The following is a 15,633-nucleotide window of genomic DNA, read 5'->3' as shown; positions in this document are numbered from 1 at the left end:
CCCTTTAGACCCCAGTCTGGTCTCACCTGTTGATCAGATCCAACTGGAAGCTGGCAAGTTAAGGGTGCATGCATGCAGCCACTGAGGTGAGCCTGGGAGGTGCAAATGGAGAATGTGCAGCCCGAAGTCACAACCGACGTAGAACGGCTTGGGCAGACTGTAGCTTAGCCGTGGATTGTACTGGGACTTTTCTTGGGGGCGGGGGCGGGGGATGGGGGCAAGGAAAAAGGGGCAGAAAGGAGCCCTCTGCTCTACCACAAGGTAACGGAAAAGGCCAGAAGAGCACCCCCATACCAGCTTTACCAGCTGCTGGGCTTGAGTGGATGTAATCCAGCCCTGGGGTCCGGGGGCGTATCACTCTCTCCGCCAGGCTCCGTTAGGGGTCCCTAGGTCCCACTCCCAGAGATGCCTGCGGTCCCGGAAGCTGAAATTGCATACAGCAGTTCTGGTACAGCAAGAATAGGGTGTTACTTCCTGCTTCCCACCCAGACCAGCTTTATCTAGCCCTTTGGGCCGTCACGGGACATGGAATCAATGAACTCAGGGAGTGCCCCGTGTCGCTCCCTGTAGTCAGAACCCATCCCATAAGCAGAGTATGACTTTTTCCTAAATCATCTGCCAACTCCTCAGCAAATTCAGGAATATAGCCAAGAACATGCTCCCCACTGTCCATATACAGTACAGAAAAATGCTTACTGCCTGGCTTACAAATCTTAGGGTCCTCATCTCCCAGTCTATGACCTCAGGTAAGTTCTTTAACCTCTGTGCCTCCCTCTTCTCATCTGTAAAATGGGAATGATAGTAGTAACTCTTTCATGAGGTTATTTAGGTAAGCACTTGGTTATTCATGTGAGGACTCGGCCTGGCCCCCCGGTAATGGTCCCTATTATTATAAGCTAATGAATGTGTACGCCTGGCCCAAATGCCATCATTTGTTTATCACCACCACCAACAGTAATCTTATCCTTTATAGGGGGAGAGGGTAGAGGGACAGGCACACATTAAATGAGACAATGTACCATTTTATTCCTTATAAAATATATTTCATATTGTTGCTGTAAAAACATTACATTTCACATTTTTAAAAAAATTTTCTTAACAGTAAAAATAATACTTGGAAGACAGCTGGGGGAAAAGGCGCCAATAAGACAAATTCACAGATGGGATTCATCTCCCTCTTCTCCTTTTTTGGGGGGGCGGGGGGGAGCCTGGTAAGGTCAGAACCTGGGAGGCCCAGAAAGTAACAGGACAGATTTCTTCCAACAAATGAAAGTTTTCCACATCCAAATTAATAATGTCCTCCAAGGAGTCAAGCTATAGGCTTACTACCACAATGTGGATATCGCACAAGACACTCTCTGAAATTACAAAATTGCTTTCACAGCCAGCTTAAAAGCCACATAATTCAATCCAAGCTATTTTCCTCGCTAGTCAGTCCATGAGCTTTGCCCCTGTGATCTCACTTGACCAGAGACATCACCCACCGGTCTCTGCACTGAATGAGCATGGGTTCAGCTGTCCAAAGCAGGCACCACAGACTCCAAAGGTCATTCCAAGAAATACTTTGAAGAGGGGTAACATCCCTGGAATAAACGGTTTCCCCAAACCACTTCTTTTGAAAATCAGTCCTGTTAGTTTCAAATGCTCACCTGTGGGGCACCTTCCCTCCTGTCGGATTCTGCTGCCCAGGTGGGCTGGGAAGTAGGGAGAGACACGGAGATGAAGAAAACAGGCAAAATCGCTGATCAGTTCACAAGGCACCCCCACCCTCCAAAAAGAAACAACTGGGGCAACCCCAAGGACAGACCACGTGTCAAGGACCAACACAACGGCCACAAGATGAAGGAGCGCGAGGGCGGAGGCCAGAGGCGGCCACCACCACCAAAAAGGAGCAAGGAGCAGATAGAGGGAAAGCTGCGCCAAAATAAAACATTAAAAACATTAAAAAAAAAAAAAAAAAAAAACCTCAGTTTTTAAACTGTTTCATCCACTTCTTCTTTCTCTCTTCCTTTGCTGCCCTGGGTACCAATGACAGGAGAAGCCTACCTCACTTAGAGGAAATCTTTATAGCCAGTTAGAGCTCCATGGTACAAACTGAGGGGGAAAATGAAAACGGCTTTTCTAGAGACTCAGCAAGAGCTGTGATTAAGAAGGGAGCGGATGACGCTGCTAGGCAGAGTCCTCCCATCTCAAAAGCTCCCTCCCCTCCCCCAGTAAGATCTGAAGATGGACAATGAGGGAAGCAACAACCTGCTGTCAGCTTTTAATGCTCGCGGAGGTGGAAGGGAGCGGAAGGAGAACCCTGGGCCACCTCTTGCTGGCCTGGTTTTGGGCTTTAGGGACAGATCCCACGTATTTTTTTTTTAACTAAGTTATAAAAATACACCCCATCACCACCTTCCCTCCGTCACCAAACCAGGGCACGATCACCCGTCACACACATCTAAGGTTGGCGGGTTTTCTTACACTCAGGGTGTCACAGATTGACAAGCACCTGCACAATTCCCACACAAAGTGGCCAAAGGAGCCTCGAGAGCCCGGCATTTCCACCTGGGAATAAGAGGGCGGCCTCAGTGACAGCCGGGGGTGGACGCTGCTGCCCAGCCCCAGGGTAGGGGGCTTGGTGGGATTCCTGAGCCCCCGACCTCTGGGATGTAGGCGCAGCGCTGGTGCCCCGGTGGACACTCGGCCACGCTCCTGCAGGCCTGAGGAACTCCCAAACAAGTCTTAAAATGAAGGGCAGCTCCAAAACGAGACGTGCCCTCCCCTGAGGGCTCAGCTGGCCTGGTCTCAATTCAGCACAGATGGGCAGGGCACTAAACAACCCACCCACATCTCCCTTCTCATCAGCCAGAATAGCTTTGCTGATTTCCTTCCCGTGCAACTCAATCCCCACTCCCGGCCCCCCTTGATCCCTGAGGGCTCCAGAAACAACAAGGGCTGAAGTGCCAGGAGCTGCTGATCCGACCCCTCCTCACAGGAGCTCCTCATGGCTCTCTTACACCGCCGCCCCCTCCGCCCCCGGCTGCCTGCAGGCCGGAAACGCTGCTCAGCAGATCCCTGAAGGTTCCTCAGCATCAAACTGACCTTCCCATCACGGGGACCAGACTGACACGGATAAAAACCCAGAGGCCACTGACACTGATGGAAGAGTCCTGTCTTACCGGGCACCTCAGGAGGAAGACCGGATTCTCCCGGGACCCTCAGAGCCAACAGAACAACGGGGAACCTGCCAACTCCATCTCCATCGCAGGGACAAGCTCCCACTTACCTTTCTATCTCTTCTTGCCTCTCTCTCCCCGCTTCCCCCGCACCAGCCCTAACTGCAGCCTCAGGAGGGAAAGGGACTGGTAAAACTAGAGACAGAGGGACCTGCGCAGGGCGCGCCGAGGGGGGGCTCTCACCCAAGTGGAAGGGAACTTCCATAAAAGGCTTCTCTGAATACACGGGGAAAGAACACAAAGTGTTTTAGAGGTGTCATGTCCATAACTGGAGGGAGGAACATCAAGAGGGAGTTTATTTACTCAGGTAACAGAGGGCTTCCACAGAGACTAAAACCCTCCAGCTTTTCCTCAAAGAAAGAGGGGGAAATGGTCAAGGTAGTGTTTAACTGCCACATTTTCAAAAAGTGAATTCATATAGCCTTTTGGCTCAGCTATTTGGGGACAGTCTTTAAAAACCTACTAGTCTGGGCTTTGAGAAGAAGCCATACAATATTTGTTGGGATGCAACCCAACAGCTGAGGGACCCCAGGTACAAATCGTTGTCATCAAGAAAGGGCTTTCCTTTTACTTCCACAGAAGCTGCACGGTGAGAACAGGCTCTCCCTTCTCCTGGATTCGGGTGGAGAAGAGGGGCCGGCTGCACCTTAAAAAGTGCACAGATCCCCCCCACTCTTCCCACCCTACCCAAGGCAGGTCCTGCTCTCGGACTCATCAGCCAGAAACTTTTTTTTTTTTTAAGTAAATTCATCTTGCTCACAGTCCCTTCTGGAAGAGTTGAGAAAGCAAAGAATTCACCAACTCAGCAGGAAACAGAACGAGCTGTTCCGTCTTTTGATACATGCAAACTAATCCCCTAGAGAGAGACGTGGGAAAGGGAGGGTAGTTAATTCTTTGGTCTCTGGTTCACTGCAGAATACCCTTGGTCAGTTTTGGCTCTCTCCTATTTTTCGGGGGTAGGGGGGAGTATTTTCCTTTCTTCTTTTAAGAACTAAAATGTTCCCCAAAAGGGAGGGGGAAATGCTTTAACTATTGAACGTTAGCCAACAGAGCCCAAACTGCCAATGTCCACTCTTTATCTTTTAGGTTTCTGCGGGGGGGCTTGTGCCGCGGCTGTCTTGTCATCTGGCTGCAGGGCGGGGCGCGAAGAGGACGGGCCGGCGGGACAGGTTCAGTCCAGGAAGCGCTGACAGGCCTTCTTCCAGCGGCAGGCCGTGCACCACTGGTCCCGGTGCTCGATGCCGTACACCTTCCGGCACTTCTTAGCCTCCCCGCGGGCTTTCCTGTCACACAAGAGTCAGGAGGGTACAGACACGCCCTGGCGGGGGGAGAGGGGGGGCTTGGGGCGTGGCCGGCCGGCGGTGTGAGACTGAGCGAACCGGGCAGGGGCTGGAAAGCTGGGAGAAGCCAAAGCCTCCCCGGCACCCAGTGTGTCCTCCCCCCGCCCCGCCGCCTCCCCTACACAGGGAAGGAACCCTGGAGATTCCGGTCGGTGGGTGGGCTCAGGGCCTGCACTGGCAGCGGGCAGGGTGGGGACGAAAGCCAGCGGGGAGGCCTCGGGATCCAACGGTCTCACTCACCTGGCACCGCTCTGGGCCCGAGGCGGGGAAGTAACCATCAGGTGAGATTTCCCTGCGGGCGGTGGCTGCTGGGGCTCGCTGAAGCTTAACGAGCGGCTCCGGACCTGGGCACAGCGAGAGGGGCCGTAAGCACAGGCCCGGGACCGGAGGGCAGGAGCGAAAGGGGAGAGAACCATCCCGCAAGGCAGTCAGCCACACCTGCCGAGCCCTTCTTGGTGCCCGGAGGGCAGGACGCCTTCTCTGGTAAGATATTCCAGGTGGAGGTGGGCAGAGTGAGGGGCGGGTCTTTTTCGATAGAGTAGGTGCCCTGGGCAGGGGAGCCTCTCTACTGGCCACCTGGCGGGCTGCTCCCTGCAGATTTAGATGGAGTCACCACACGAAGAACAAAGGAGGGACTGCACTGCTTCCGAGGCACTTTCAGGCACTCAGGTTCCACAGTGTGTAAGACCTTCCCGTAGGAGATAACTGAAGACCACGACCCACTAGGGGAGGCCCAGAAGGACTTGGGATTGATATTAGCTCAGAGGCAAGCAACCTAAGGCCATAGTCCACCCCACGCAGGGCTCCTACAAGCTCCCATCTTCTGTCTTGGTTACCTTCATCCTCCCCAGCTTCCCCACATTCTCTCCCTTCTTCTCCCCTGCACACTGAAACTTTAACAAGCACCCACAGATACCCAGGGCTCAGCAGGGCACTGACCCCAGACTCCCCCAGTGACTTCCCTAGCAGTAAACGGTGCTTGATCTGGGTTCTCCTGTGCACACACCAGCCTTGCACCTCCTAAGAGGGGCCGTGAGCAGCTGGGGAGTGCGAGGCAGGAGAAGAGGAGGCCTTCAAGAAGTCTGGGCGCTGGAGGCAAGTGGGGAGGTGGAGAGGGGATGGCCTCCAGCACCGGTACTGTGTGGAAGAGCCTCAGGCTTGCTCCGGGACCCCCAAGGGTGCCCACGTGCTCAGAGACAGGCACACTCACCGGGGAGAGGGAGGAGGCCGTGGAGGGGGCGGCAGCCCAGCTAATACTGGTGTAGATGTGTGGCGACACGGGGATCTGGAAGGACGGCAGGGCCTGTCGGAGACAAGAACAGGTCAGCCTCGGGCCCACTCGGGCAGCGTTCAAGTCCACCCACACTCCCTCTAACTTCACGGGCCACAGCAGAGTACCGGCCTCCGAGCGGATGATACCGGGACGCACTCGAACGTTCTGCCCGAGAGAGAGAGAGAGAGAGAGAGAGAGAGAGAGAGAGAGAGAGATACTAGCAAGCCCAAGTCTGAGAGCTACTCTCCTTAGTCCCAGGCTCCAAGCTCTTTTTGGATCCCTTCTCTCAGAGCGGGTCTTTGTGCCGGCCTCAGGACTGAATCATCAGCGTGGACCAGCGTCTCCGCTGGCTCACCCACCAAGAACACGCTATAGGAGTGCCCAAAAGAAGCCTGCACGCTTTCTGAGCATGGGCGGTATTGCCGCACAAAGTTTATGGTGTCCCCGGAAGGAGCAACACGCTCCTGGATGTCCGGGTTTAGGTCTGTGAAAGCACCAGCCGCCCTCTCTAGGTCCCAGCTCGAGGCTCAGCCAGCTGCACCAACGGCCCCCTGAAGTTGGCCACACGTGAACTAGCCCACAGCCACTCATTCTAATGAGAAGGAGAGCTGGCTCGTCGTGTAAAGGCTTTCTGACTGAAAGCACTGCTTTTTACTTACTGACTTGTAAGTCTGCCTAGAATCTGATAAAACCAAGCTGTAGGCAGAAAAGGATTTCTTTTTTAAAAAATGGCACAAAGCGGGCTGTGCGTTCCCTGAGTACCACCTATGTGTGGTCAAGGTCACCCTACAGGTCACCCCCTCCATGACAACGTGCCCAGCCACACAGGCACAACAGCTTGGTTCTTCCTGTACCCACAACAATTTCTCCTGCCTCTCGTAAGGTGCTCTATTGTAATTAATCAGACTTATATATTCATTTCTCTCTCCAGCTAAACCACGCACTTCACAAGGTCAGGGACTATGTCTTATTCTATTTGAAAAGCTAAGCCCAATGCCTGACACACAGTAGGCATTCAAAAAAAAAAAATGGGAGCCGGGTTGTTTGTTAATGTCACGCAACTTTAGGAGCTAGGATTTACTGTGGGAAGCCCAACTACACGACTCCATGCCCTCATACAACCAGTGACATAACAATTCGCCCGGCTACTCAGGGATTCAGCCAGATTTCTAGTCACTACTCATGACAGCCACCGATGTAGAACTCTGGAATTCCCACATTTATTGCGAAGTCATTTTCCTTTTCTTCTCTGTAGAAGTTAGAGATTAGCATTTCAGCGGAAGGCCTCAGCCTCCAACCAGGGCGGTCGGTGGCCTGTGATCAGGCTGGCCAGTGACAGGTCAGACACGGAACATCCTCACGGCCACAAGGCTGAGCCCCCAGGTGTGCCCGAGCCCCATACCTGGTACGCATGGTCGGCCTGAATGTGCCAGAAGGAGCCAGGAGCTGACTTGCTGAGAGCTGCACCCGAAGGCAGGTAAGACTCCAGGCCAGGGTGTTCTGGGCCTGAGGACTGGGTTTTGGGAGGAGGAGGCGGAAGGAGAGCAAGGGGCGGGCTGGTCATGCCGGGGGCGGGAGCTGGGTCAGCCGTAGGCACGCCGGCAGCAGCAGCTTCCTCCTTCATCTGCACCTCCGTGTAGTAGAAATCCTCCTCCCGCTTGAACTGGTCCGAGTCTACAGTGTCCCTGTGAGGGAGGGAGATGCGGTGATGGTCAGTTCTGACACAGGGGACACCGTGGCCCAAGAGGGACAGTGCTTGCCCAGGCCAACCCGGCCGCGTCAGGGAAGGGGCCCACGAGAACGTTCACCCAGGGGCCCCACTGCCGGTGCGGTGTCACAGAAGAGGGTATGCCTGCACATCAATGGGCATTGTCTTTCCCGGCACTGAAGGCTCCTCCTCGCACATGACACGTGCACACCCCCTCCTGCCGCAGTCATCTGGCTCTGCCACGGGTCCTCTCTGGGCACCCCCTACTCCGCTTGTGGTCACACCTCTCCGTCCTGTGGGTCCGTTTCCACTGCCATGAGCAGCCCTGGCTCCAGGGAGTCAGAGCTAATGGAGCCCCGGCTTCCTGAGGGGAAGCAGGTGCAGAGCCCACAGTGAGGTCTCCCCAGACTACCCAAATTCTACCCAGAGCTAAAACCTCTTGCTTCCTATGGTGAGGCGGGAAGACACGTCCACAAGATGGACAGAGCGCCCTTCCCAGGAACAGCATCACCATTCACCACAAGAGGAGGGCCCTTCCTTCCCAGCAAAGGTCCCTTTCCAACACACTCGTCTGCTGGGCACAGACAGGGGTCGGGAGAGGTACCAGGTGGTGTTCTCAGCAAGTCATTTTCTTCGAACCATTCTCGGCTGCAGGTCATGGGGAAGGGCGGAGGAACGCCTGAGTGGGTCCCAGGCAAACGGGCCCTGGGCCCAAGACCTACCCCAGGTGGAGGGCTTTGACGTGTCGTTTGATGCCCACAATTGAGCGCAGAACTTTGCCACAGTTTGGCCACAGGCACTTGTACATCACCTTCACAGAGTTCTAGGAGAAAGGAAGATGGGATCGTTGGGAGAGGCTCCTCAGCCTCACCCCGCGGGGACTTCGGCTGCCCTCCAACAGAGCCCAACAAAAGGCTCTAGGGAAGGGACTGTCTGGGACCAGAGACACGGACAGGCAGGGGCAGAGAGCCGGGACCCAGGAGATGGTCCTGGCGTCAGCAGCAGCACGTGGTGCTCCGGTTAAGACCCCATGGGAGGTCTTATGGGATCCCTATGGGAGTGCCGCGAGGAAGGCAGGGATGGGGCAGAGGTGAGCAGAACGGGCACGACAGAGGGCAGCAGTGGGCCCCTGCGGACAGCACGAGCGAACACGGGAGCAACGGGAAATGAAAATGGGATGGAGCCTGAGAGCACGGACGACCTGTGGGGTCCCCGCCGCGCCACCGCCGGCCCCAAGCTGAAGTCGGCCCCGCACCCCACCACATACCTTTCTTTTGCGTGGAGCCGGTTCATCCAACAGGAAAGCATCCGGGTCGGTCTCAAATCCATTATCAGTCTGGGGAGAACCGAAGGCATCCCCCAAATACTTGGGGCTGGCCTGAGGATGGGGGGGCGAGGGAGTGGAGAGGCCGCTGCCGGCGCTCCAGTGCCCGCTGGTGGTGCTGCTGCCGCTGTCAGACACGTCCCCGCTCTCCTTCCACGGGTCACAGGCGGCTCGTGAAGCTGAGCGGAGAGAAGACAGGCGGCGCTCACAGGCCGTCCCCCGGCCGCCAGATTCGAACCAGCAGCCCCCGTCGGGAACCATGAAGTGCAAGTCTGGAGTCTGGGTTCCTGAATCCAATCCCTGGCTCTGGCTCTGCCTGGCTCTGCCACTCCATGGTGGGCGGCGGAGGGGGTAAGACCCCCCCCCAAAACCTCTCCTTTCTGAGCTTCCCTGAAGTAGCCCTGCTCTGCGTTAGCAGACACTTCCCACCACAGCCACGCTGATGATCATTAACCAACACACACACACTGCAACTTTGTTTTATAGATTACTAATAGAAAGACAACCTCATTGAAATGTATTTCTCACTTTGTATGCTACAAAAAAAAAAAAAAAAAAACAAGCAGGGGAGAGTAGGGTGTGGGGTGTAGGGAGGGGAAAGTCCCTCCACCTGCATCTGGGCCTACAGCGTAGGTGAGAACTTGCACAGAGGAGCGTGCGGCGTCTCCCTTGGGACCCTTTCCCAACAGCAGAGTCAGGTGGAAAGGCCGACTTGAGGGCTCCGTGGCCAGGCTTTCTTGAAAAATGCCTTTTGGTAATTAAAACCCAGGCAAGGACATCAAAACCTGCGTGTGGAAGACAATCCCACTAGCTAGCTACAGCCCGGTGAGTCCTGCCCTCACCCACAAGTCCCGCAGCCGGAGAAGGCAAGACAAACTCTGAGAGTAACTTGGACTGATCACCAGCTGACGTGGAGGCCCTTCCACCCGACACGGCCCTGCACCCACCACCCTGCTCCCAGAAGTGCGTCTGGACAAGGACACGGGTGAAATTCTCAGCTTCTATACGGCCTGTCTCCAGGCTGCTTTAGGCCCGACCCAGACTCTCCCTGCCTAGGCCATAAATCCAGATTGATAGTAATCTGAAATTCTGATGCAAGAGAAGGGGGGGCAAAGCCTGTGACATATGTAGGTATGGTGGCCACATCCCCCGAAGCCCCAGCTGCCAACAAGGACAGGTGTTCCAAGGAGCTGCCCTACCCTGGATTCTGAGACCGACTACCACATCCCCTGGGGCAGCATAAAAATCCTACTGCTTTTCTCTCATCCTGCTCCAGATCCACAACTGCTTCTAGGCCCATCTAGACATCTGAAATAGACTCTGAGCATTACAGGTTTCCAACGCAGGCTCTCCTCCATGTGAGGAGAAGCCCACCCAAACAGAATGGGATGGAGGAACTCTTCCCTCCCTAAGTATCACTGTCAAGTCTCAAAGCTCAGACTTCTTAACCCACAATTTCAATATGTACACATAGGGCTTAACACAGGAGAGCCCTTCGGGGCGCCTGGATGGCTCAGTCAGTTAAGCGTCCGACTCTTGGTTTCGGCTCAGGTCATGATCTCAGGGTCCTGGGATCAAGCCCCATGTCAGGCTCCATGCTTGACGGGGAGTCTGCTTGAGATTCTCTCTCCCCCTCTCCCTCGGCCCCTCCCCACCCCCCGAGCTCACTCTCTTTCTCGCTCTCTAAAACAAATAAATAAATCTTAAGGGAAAGATAAAAAACAGGGTAGCCCTTCAGAGAAGAACTCAGGAGTCACCAACAGGCCAACGGGTCCAGGGCCCACACACGTCTACTCAGGAAACCCTTTGGGGAAAGAAGGGTCAGGGAGCAGAATGCTACATCTAGTGCGATCAGGACTCTAGAGAAAAATGGTAGGTCAAACAGCAGGCCAACCCTACAATACAGCAACCTTCCACAGAAGAACCATTTGAATGGCTCAAATGCTGAAACTGGCAAACAGACTTACAAAGGAAGAAAAATTTAAAAAAACGAAACACTTAGTATCGTAAGTTAATCTCTAAGTTATAAGATAAACATAAATGACTCTACCTTAGATCAACAAGATCTTCTACGGCAAGGTTAAATGGTATTCTACACCATTCGTACTGCAAATGCAGAGCTATGAGAGTTTACAGTGAATTTCTAAGAAATATTTATAATCTCCCGTTCTACACACACACACACACACACACACACACACAGCCAGCCTAACAATACAGAGAACAAAGAAAATAGGTGGTTTCTGTGCAAACAGTACCCAAGACTACAGCAAGGTACAGACCTCACCTTGCAAAATACTTCAATACCATTAGCGGCCAAGAAAGCCTTATTTTTCCACTGACTTCGACCATAAGATCGGAAATATACTGTCATAGGAAAAAAATCTTTAATAGATGATTAAAAATGCTTGTCCAACAGGGACCTATGCTATCAGGATCAGGCATATTATCAGTCAGCTGTGCATATGCTGGTGTCGGGCTGTGTATGAACAAGTATTTATGTATGACACATACATGTATCGCACACACCCTGATGCGAACTGGAGTCAATGATTTTCCCTTTATGACACTTTCCTGACCTTCCTCCTGCTGACAAACCTCCTGGGTCTCCTAAACTTGTAGAATTTCCTGAAAACGTAAAACTGACTCTTTCCCTCCCCGTTCTACTTGTGCAGCTCCCAAGCACTAACTGGAGCAGGCGTGCGATGCTGAGCTCTGCCAACTCGGTGCTGCCCAACTGCCTCAACTCACCCTAGCAGCCTCGGCACTGACCACAGGCTCTGGGTGAAGACAGGAAGCCTGCCTCATTGCTCCTTTAAATTCACCATCCATCCAGGGCAATTCCTCATGAGGGAAACCTGCAAAGGCCACCTTCCTCCTGGCATGTGCTCTGGGCGAAGTCGTATTTTCCCCTAAGCTTTTAGGTAGCTCGCAATTCAGTTAGACGTCACCAATGGAGACAAAGTTATTCCCTGGGAGTAAGTTAGGCCAGCCCTGTAATGAATTTCGAAAGAACTTCAGGTTCACTACCGGTCTCGTCAAACTACTGGCATCCAGCAACCCCTCTTCCTCCCGTGTTACGGATAATGTATTTTGGGCATCGCGCCAGAAGGATTTTCTTTTAATTGAGAAGTCTGCTGTGAAGTCGTACTATCGCTTTGCATTAAGCAGTTCGATTTGTTAGACAGACTTCAGCTCGTGCATTCCAGGTCCTTGGCCTGTAGGCCCGCACTGATTTACAAGGCTGAAGTAGGCACTTGGAACGGGGGCATGAATCTTCCGAGGCCACCAGGGGACCATTTGTTAGCTTCCCCTTCATGAACTAAATATTCCTCGACTGGCCTTGTTCAGGCCCCCACCAAAGTGCCTCGCTCACTTACTCCCATAGAAGAACTTACTCGAGCGGCCAGTGTGGCTCAGCCTCGTGCTCAATCATCTTCACAATGCACCAGGAAACTCCTCTCCAGCTGAGGAAGCTGAAGAAAAAGAATGGAAGCCTCTAACTCAGTGTCACTCAGCCAGTCTGAGGAGCTAGTGAGAAGAGACCCCAGCAATCCTACTGCCAGGTAACGGGCTGGTCAAAGCAGAGGCCGCGAGGGGCGGGCCTGCGCCACACCCAGTAGCCGCCAGGGGGCCCCCTTCCTCACCAGAGAAGTTGGCCTCGGCCCCAGGAGGGCTCTGCACGACGGGGCTGCAGGACAGGGACGTCAGCACCATGGCCGCCATCATCTCATCCATTTCCACTGCGTCGGACTTCCTGGATTCAAGTGGGTGAGTGCCAAAGGTTACTTCCTGACACAGCGGGGCACGTGATCGGCTCACACTTCTGGACTGTCCCCTCCATGCCCCCACTCCAATCAGCCAGTGTGCGTGCTAAATAAAGCATGAAGGTCTCTCCTCATTCTTCATGAAAAATACCCATTCAGAACTGCGTTTCTACTATCAGTCAACCCGGGTGCAAGCAGGTCGGTCCCAGGCCACTGCGGACGCCTGGAGGCAGCTCCATTCTCCCCTACATTCACATCGGACCTCTCACTGGGGCTTAAAGTCAGAACTTTATTCAGGGGAAAAGAAGAGCAGAAGCCATAAAATCAACCATGGGCATAAAAGATGCCTGCTGGAATTCAAAAGCACTAAAATTACCTTCCTTTCCCCGTCTTCTATTTAAATTGAAGAGGGAACAATTACACTAACCAGTTCCTTTCCCCTCCCCTGAGAAAAACGATGAGGTATTCTGATGGCTTCTGAACCTAGTACACAAGCCAATGAGCAAGTAAACCAGAAACACTAAAATAAATCTCCTGGTGTAAATCTTAATGCTTTCCACAGCAGAGTTCTATAAAATTTTACATATAATTTTTTTTAAGCCCATATAAAGTTACATTATGTGGACGTAAACTTAGAGCTGTCTGTAAATTACCACTAAAGTATGAAAAGTTGTTCTGAAATAAATTTCTAGGTGGCTCATCTACTTCAAAGGGTTGTATTAATTCATTCTTCACTATTCAGATCCACTGAAATATGCGACTGGGTCGGAAGAAGTTAAACCAAGACTAGTAATATACTAAACAAATTAGCATCCCCTTTTTTGTGTGACCTTTGAATACTTATTTCCATAGAACAGCAAAACAATTTCTTTGCCGGCACTCCACTGAATTCACAATCAAAAATCATTGCTCTGGTCCGGTCTGGTCTGAAGACCCTGTATATACTGTATCAGTAGTACCCATGAACACAGAAGGAGAGGTGGAATGGGGCCTAACTGCTTGCACATCCTCATTTTCCCTCTTGATCTAAAAAGATCAATGTACACTATAGTACATAATATAGAAATTAGGAGGCAGATATATATTCTCAGGAAAACATTGTGTCATAAAATTCTAAAGCAATATATACATTCTTCAATCATCGACGGTTTTGAGTATCTAAGTCAGGGGTCAGCAATCTGTGGGTTGTGGGCCAACACGCCCTGCTGCCCGTTTTTATATGGCTCGTAAGCGAAGAACGGCATGATTTTTATATGGTTTTAAAAATCAAAAAGAATCTCTTGATACATGACACGTGAAGATTATATAAAATTACAATCTACGTGTCCATAAGGAACGTTTTGTTGGGGCGCAAGCGTGCCCCGTGTTTATGTGTCGTCTGTGGCTCTGACACTGCCACAGCAGAGCTGAGCTGCCAGGACAAAGACTATCTAGCTCACGAAACAACGTGACTTACTGTCTGGCCTGCTCAGAACAAGTTTGTGGACTCCTGATCGAAGCCATTTTTTCCTGTCTCTCATCATGAAAAACTACTAATTTTAATTTAAGGATGAAAGGGATAATAGCCCTTGGCCACACCAAAGATGTACCACCCATAATAGAGCTACAGGGAAGAAAAGATCCCATTCTGGGTTTTTTGTTTTTAAAGGATGCCCCCCTCTCTGTATCCCATTTGCCCAGTATCTTGACAACGAGACACCTAGGTCCTTCATGTTCCTTCTCCATCACAAGCTAGCCCGCAACCCCATACCTCACCACCGACACAACTTTCAGAGCCCAGAGCCCAGGTGCTCCCACACAAACCTCTTTGGGACATCGATGTTCCTGGAGACGGGCCTGTAGGCTGGTGCCTGGGTTCCCTGCTCAGGAGGAGGTGCCTGGGGCACAGGGCCCTGCAGCTCGGCCAGCCACACCTCCTCCGCTTTACAGCAGATTTGTAACTTCTGATCCAAAAGCCAGACAGTCACCTTATCCTCCGCCCAACTATGCTGCTCCACCAGTCCTGTGCTCTCCTGACCCCCATACCACACATAAACCTGTGGGGGAGAAAAAGAGCAACCAGTGGTCAGTACGTGGTAGTTCTTACATCATATGCCCCAGTTCTGAGAGCCAGGATCCACCTGCGTCTCTGACTCATTTTTGATTCAAGCAGATGCTCCCAGGTACCTACTTCCCACCTGAGCACCCAAATTAGCCACAGTGGATCAGTTCTTCCCAAAACAGAGCCTTATAAACTCTCTAGACAGAGCAAACATGCCAGTCATCTTGGAATCTGTGTACAATTAAAGTTAAGCTGTTAACATCTTGAAACAGACTGTTACAATCAAAAGATGTTTTCTGTAAGCTTCATGGTAACCAGAGAGAAAAAACCTCTAGCAGATACACAAAAGATAAAGAGAAAGGAATCAAAGCATAGGACTACAAAAAAAAAAAAAAATCAACAACTCACAAGGAAAGACAGTAAGAGAGGAAGAAAGGAACAAAGGAACTACAAAACAGTCAGAAAACAATTAGCAAAATAGGAAGTACTTACCTGTCAATAATTACTTTAAATGTAAATGGATTAAATTCTCTAACCAAATGAATGTGGAATCTATATCCACCCTCCTGATGACTTGCTCTGTCTTGCCCTTGAAGTCCTATGTATCGGCTGCCTGTATATATCCCCGACTATGACCCTGAATAGATTAACCCTGCATTTTTCCCTTCAGAGAATTCTAAAGTCTACCTGGGGCCAAGATGGTAGGGGTGGAGAAGTAAGCTGCCTACTCTCAAGGGGTGCCTAGCAATTGTCAGGTCACCTTATATCATGGGAAGAAAGGCCTGGACAACACAAGCCTCAGCAGGAGACAGAAGGTAGAGTCTCTATGGGCCCTTGAGAAGGCAATGCACTTGGACCTAGTGATTAGATCAGGTACAGGGGATGACTGGGCCCTGCCACAAGGGGAGGGAACACTGGAAAAGGAAATCCAAATGTCATTCTGACTAAACACCTTTGTC

At 52.0% G+C, this 15,633-nt stretch overlaps 1 protein-coding gene and 1 long non-coding RNA gene across 4 annotated transcripts in view; one reads left to right on the top strand and one right to left on the bottom strand.

Annotated features, from left to right (window-relative positions):
- Positions 1-1,021: 1,021 nt before the first annotated feature.
- Positions 1,022-15,633, bottom strand: part of ZNF395 (zinc finger protein 395) — a 47,281-nt gene continuing 32,669 nt past the window's right edge. For all 3 annotated transcript variants that reach the window (XM_025873773.2, XM_025873775.2, XM_025873774.2), the window contains 8 exons: positions 14,437-14,669; positions 12,514-12,623; positions 8,810-9,045; positions 8,265-8,365; positions 7,237-7,519; positions 5,772-5,864; positions 4,802-4,905; positions 1,022-4,504 (listed from right to left, as the gene is read on the bottom strand). In XM_025873773.2, coding sequence (XP_025729558.1) covers positions 4,393-4,504; positions 4,802-4,905; positions 5,772-5,864; positions 7,237-7,519; positions 8,265-8,365; positions 8,810-9,045; positions 12,514-12,623; positions 14,437-14,669 — 1,272 coding nt within the window. In that variant the 3' untranslated portion in view covers positions 1,022-4,392. The remainder of the gene's footprint in view (positions 4,505-4,801; positions 4,906-5,771; positions 5,865-7,236; positions 7,520-8,264; positions 8,366-8,809; positions 9,046-12,513; positions 12,624-14,436; positions 14,670-15,633) is intronic.
- LOC141372683 (uncharacterized) overlaps positions 4,929-15,633 on the top strand; it is a 34,139-nt gene continuing 23,434 nt past the window's right edge. Inside the window, exons 1-2 of the long non-coding RNA XR_012378099.1 lie at positions 4,929-5,044; positions 7,090-7,311. This is a non-coding gene — a long non-coding RNA (uncharacterized lncRNA). The remainder of the gene's footprint in view (positions 5,045-7,089; positions 7,312-15,633) is intronic.

The sequence above is a fragment of the Callorhinus ursinus genome, unplaced genomic scaffold (genome assembly GCF_003265705.2).
Source record: "Callorhinus ursinus isolate GAN/ISIS: 27379988/994484 unplaced genomic scaffold, GSC_fseal_2.0 scaffold4, whole genome shotgun sequence".
In the NCBI taxonomy this organism is placed as follows: Eukaryota; Metazoa; Chordata; class Mammalia; order Carnivora; family Otariidae; genus Callorhinus; species Callorhinus ursinus.
Note: the sequence above shows the minus strand (reverse complement) of the source record. Positions and strands in the feature narration are given on the sequence as shown.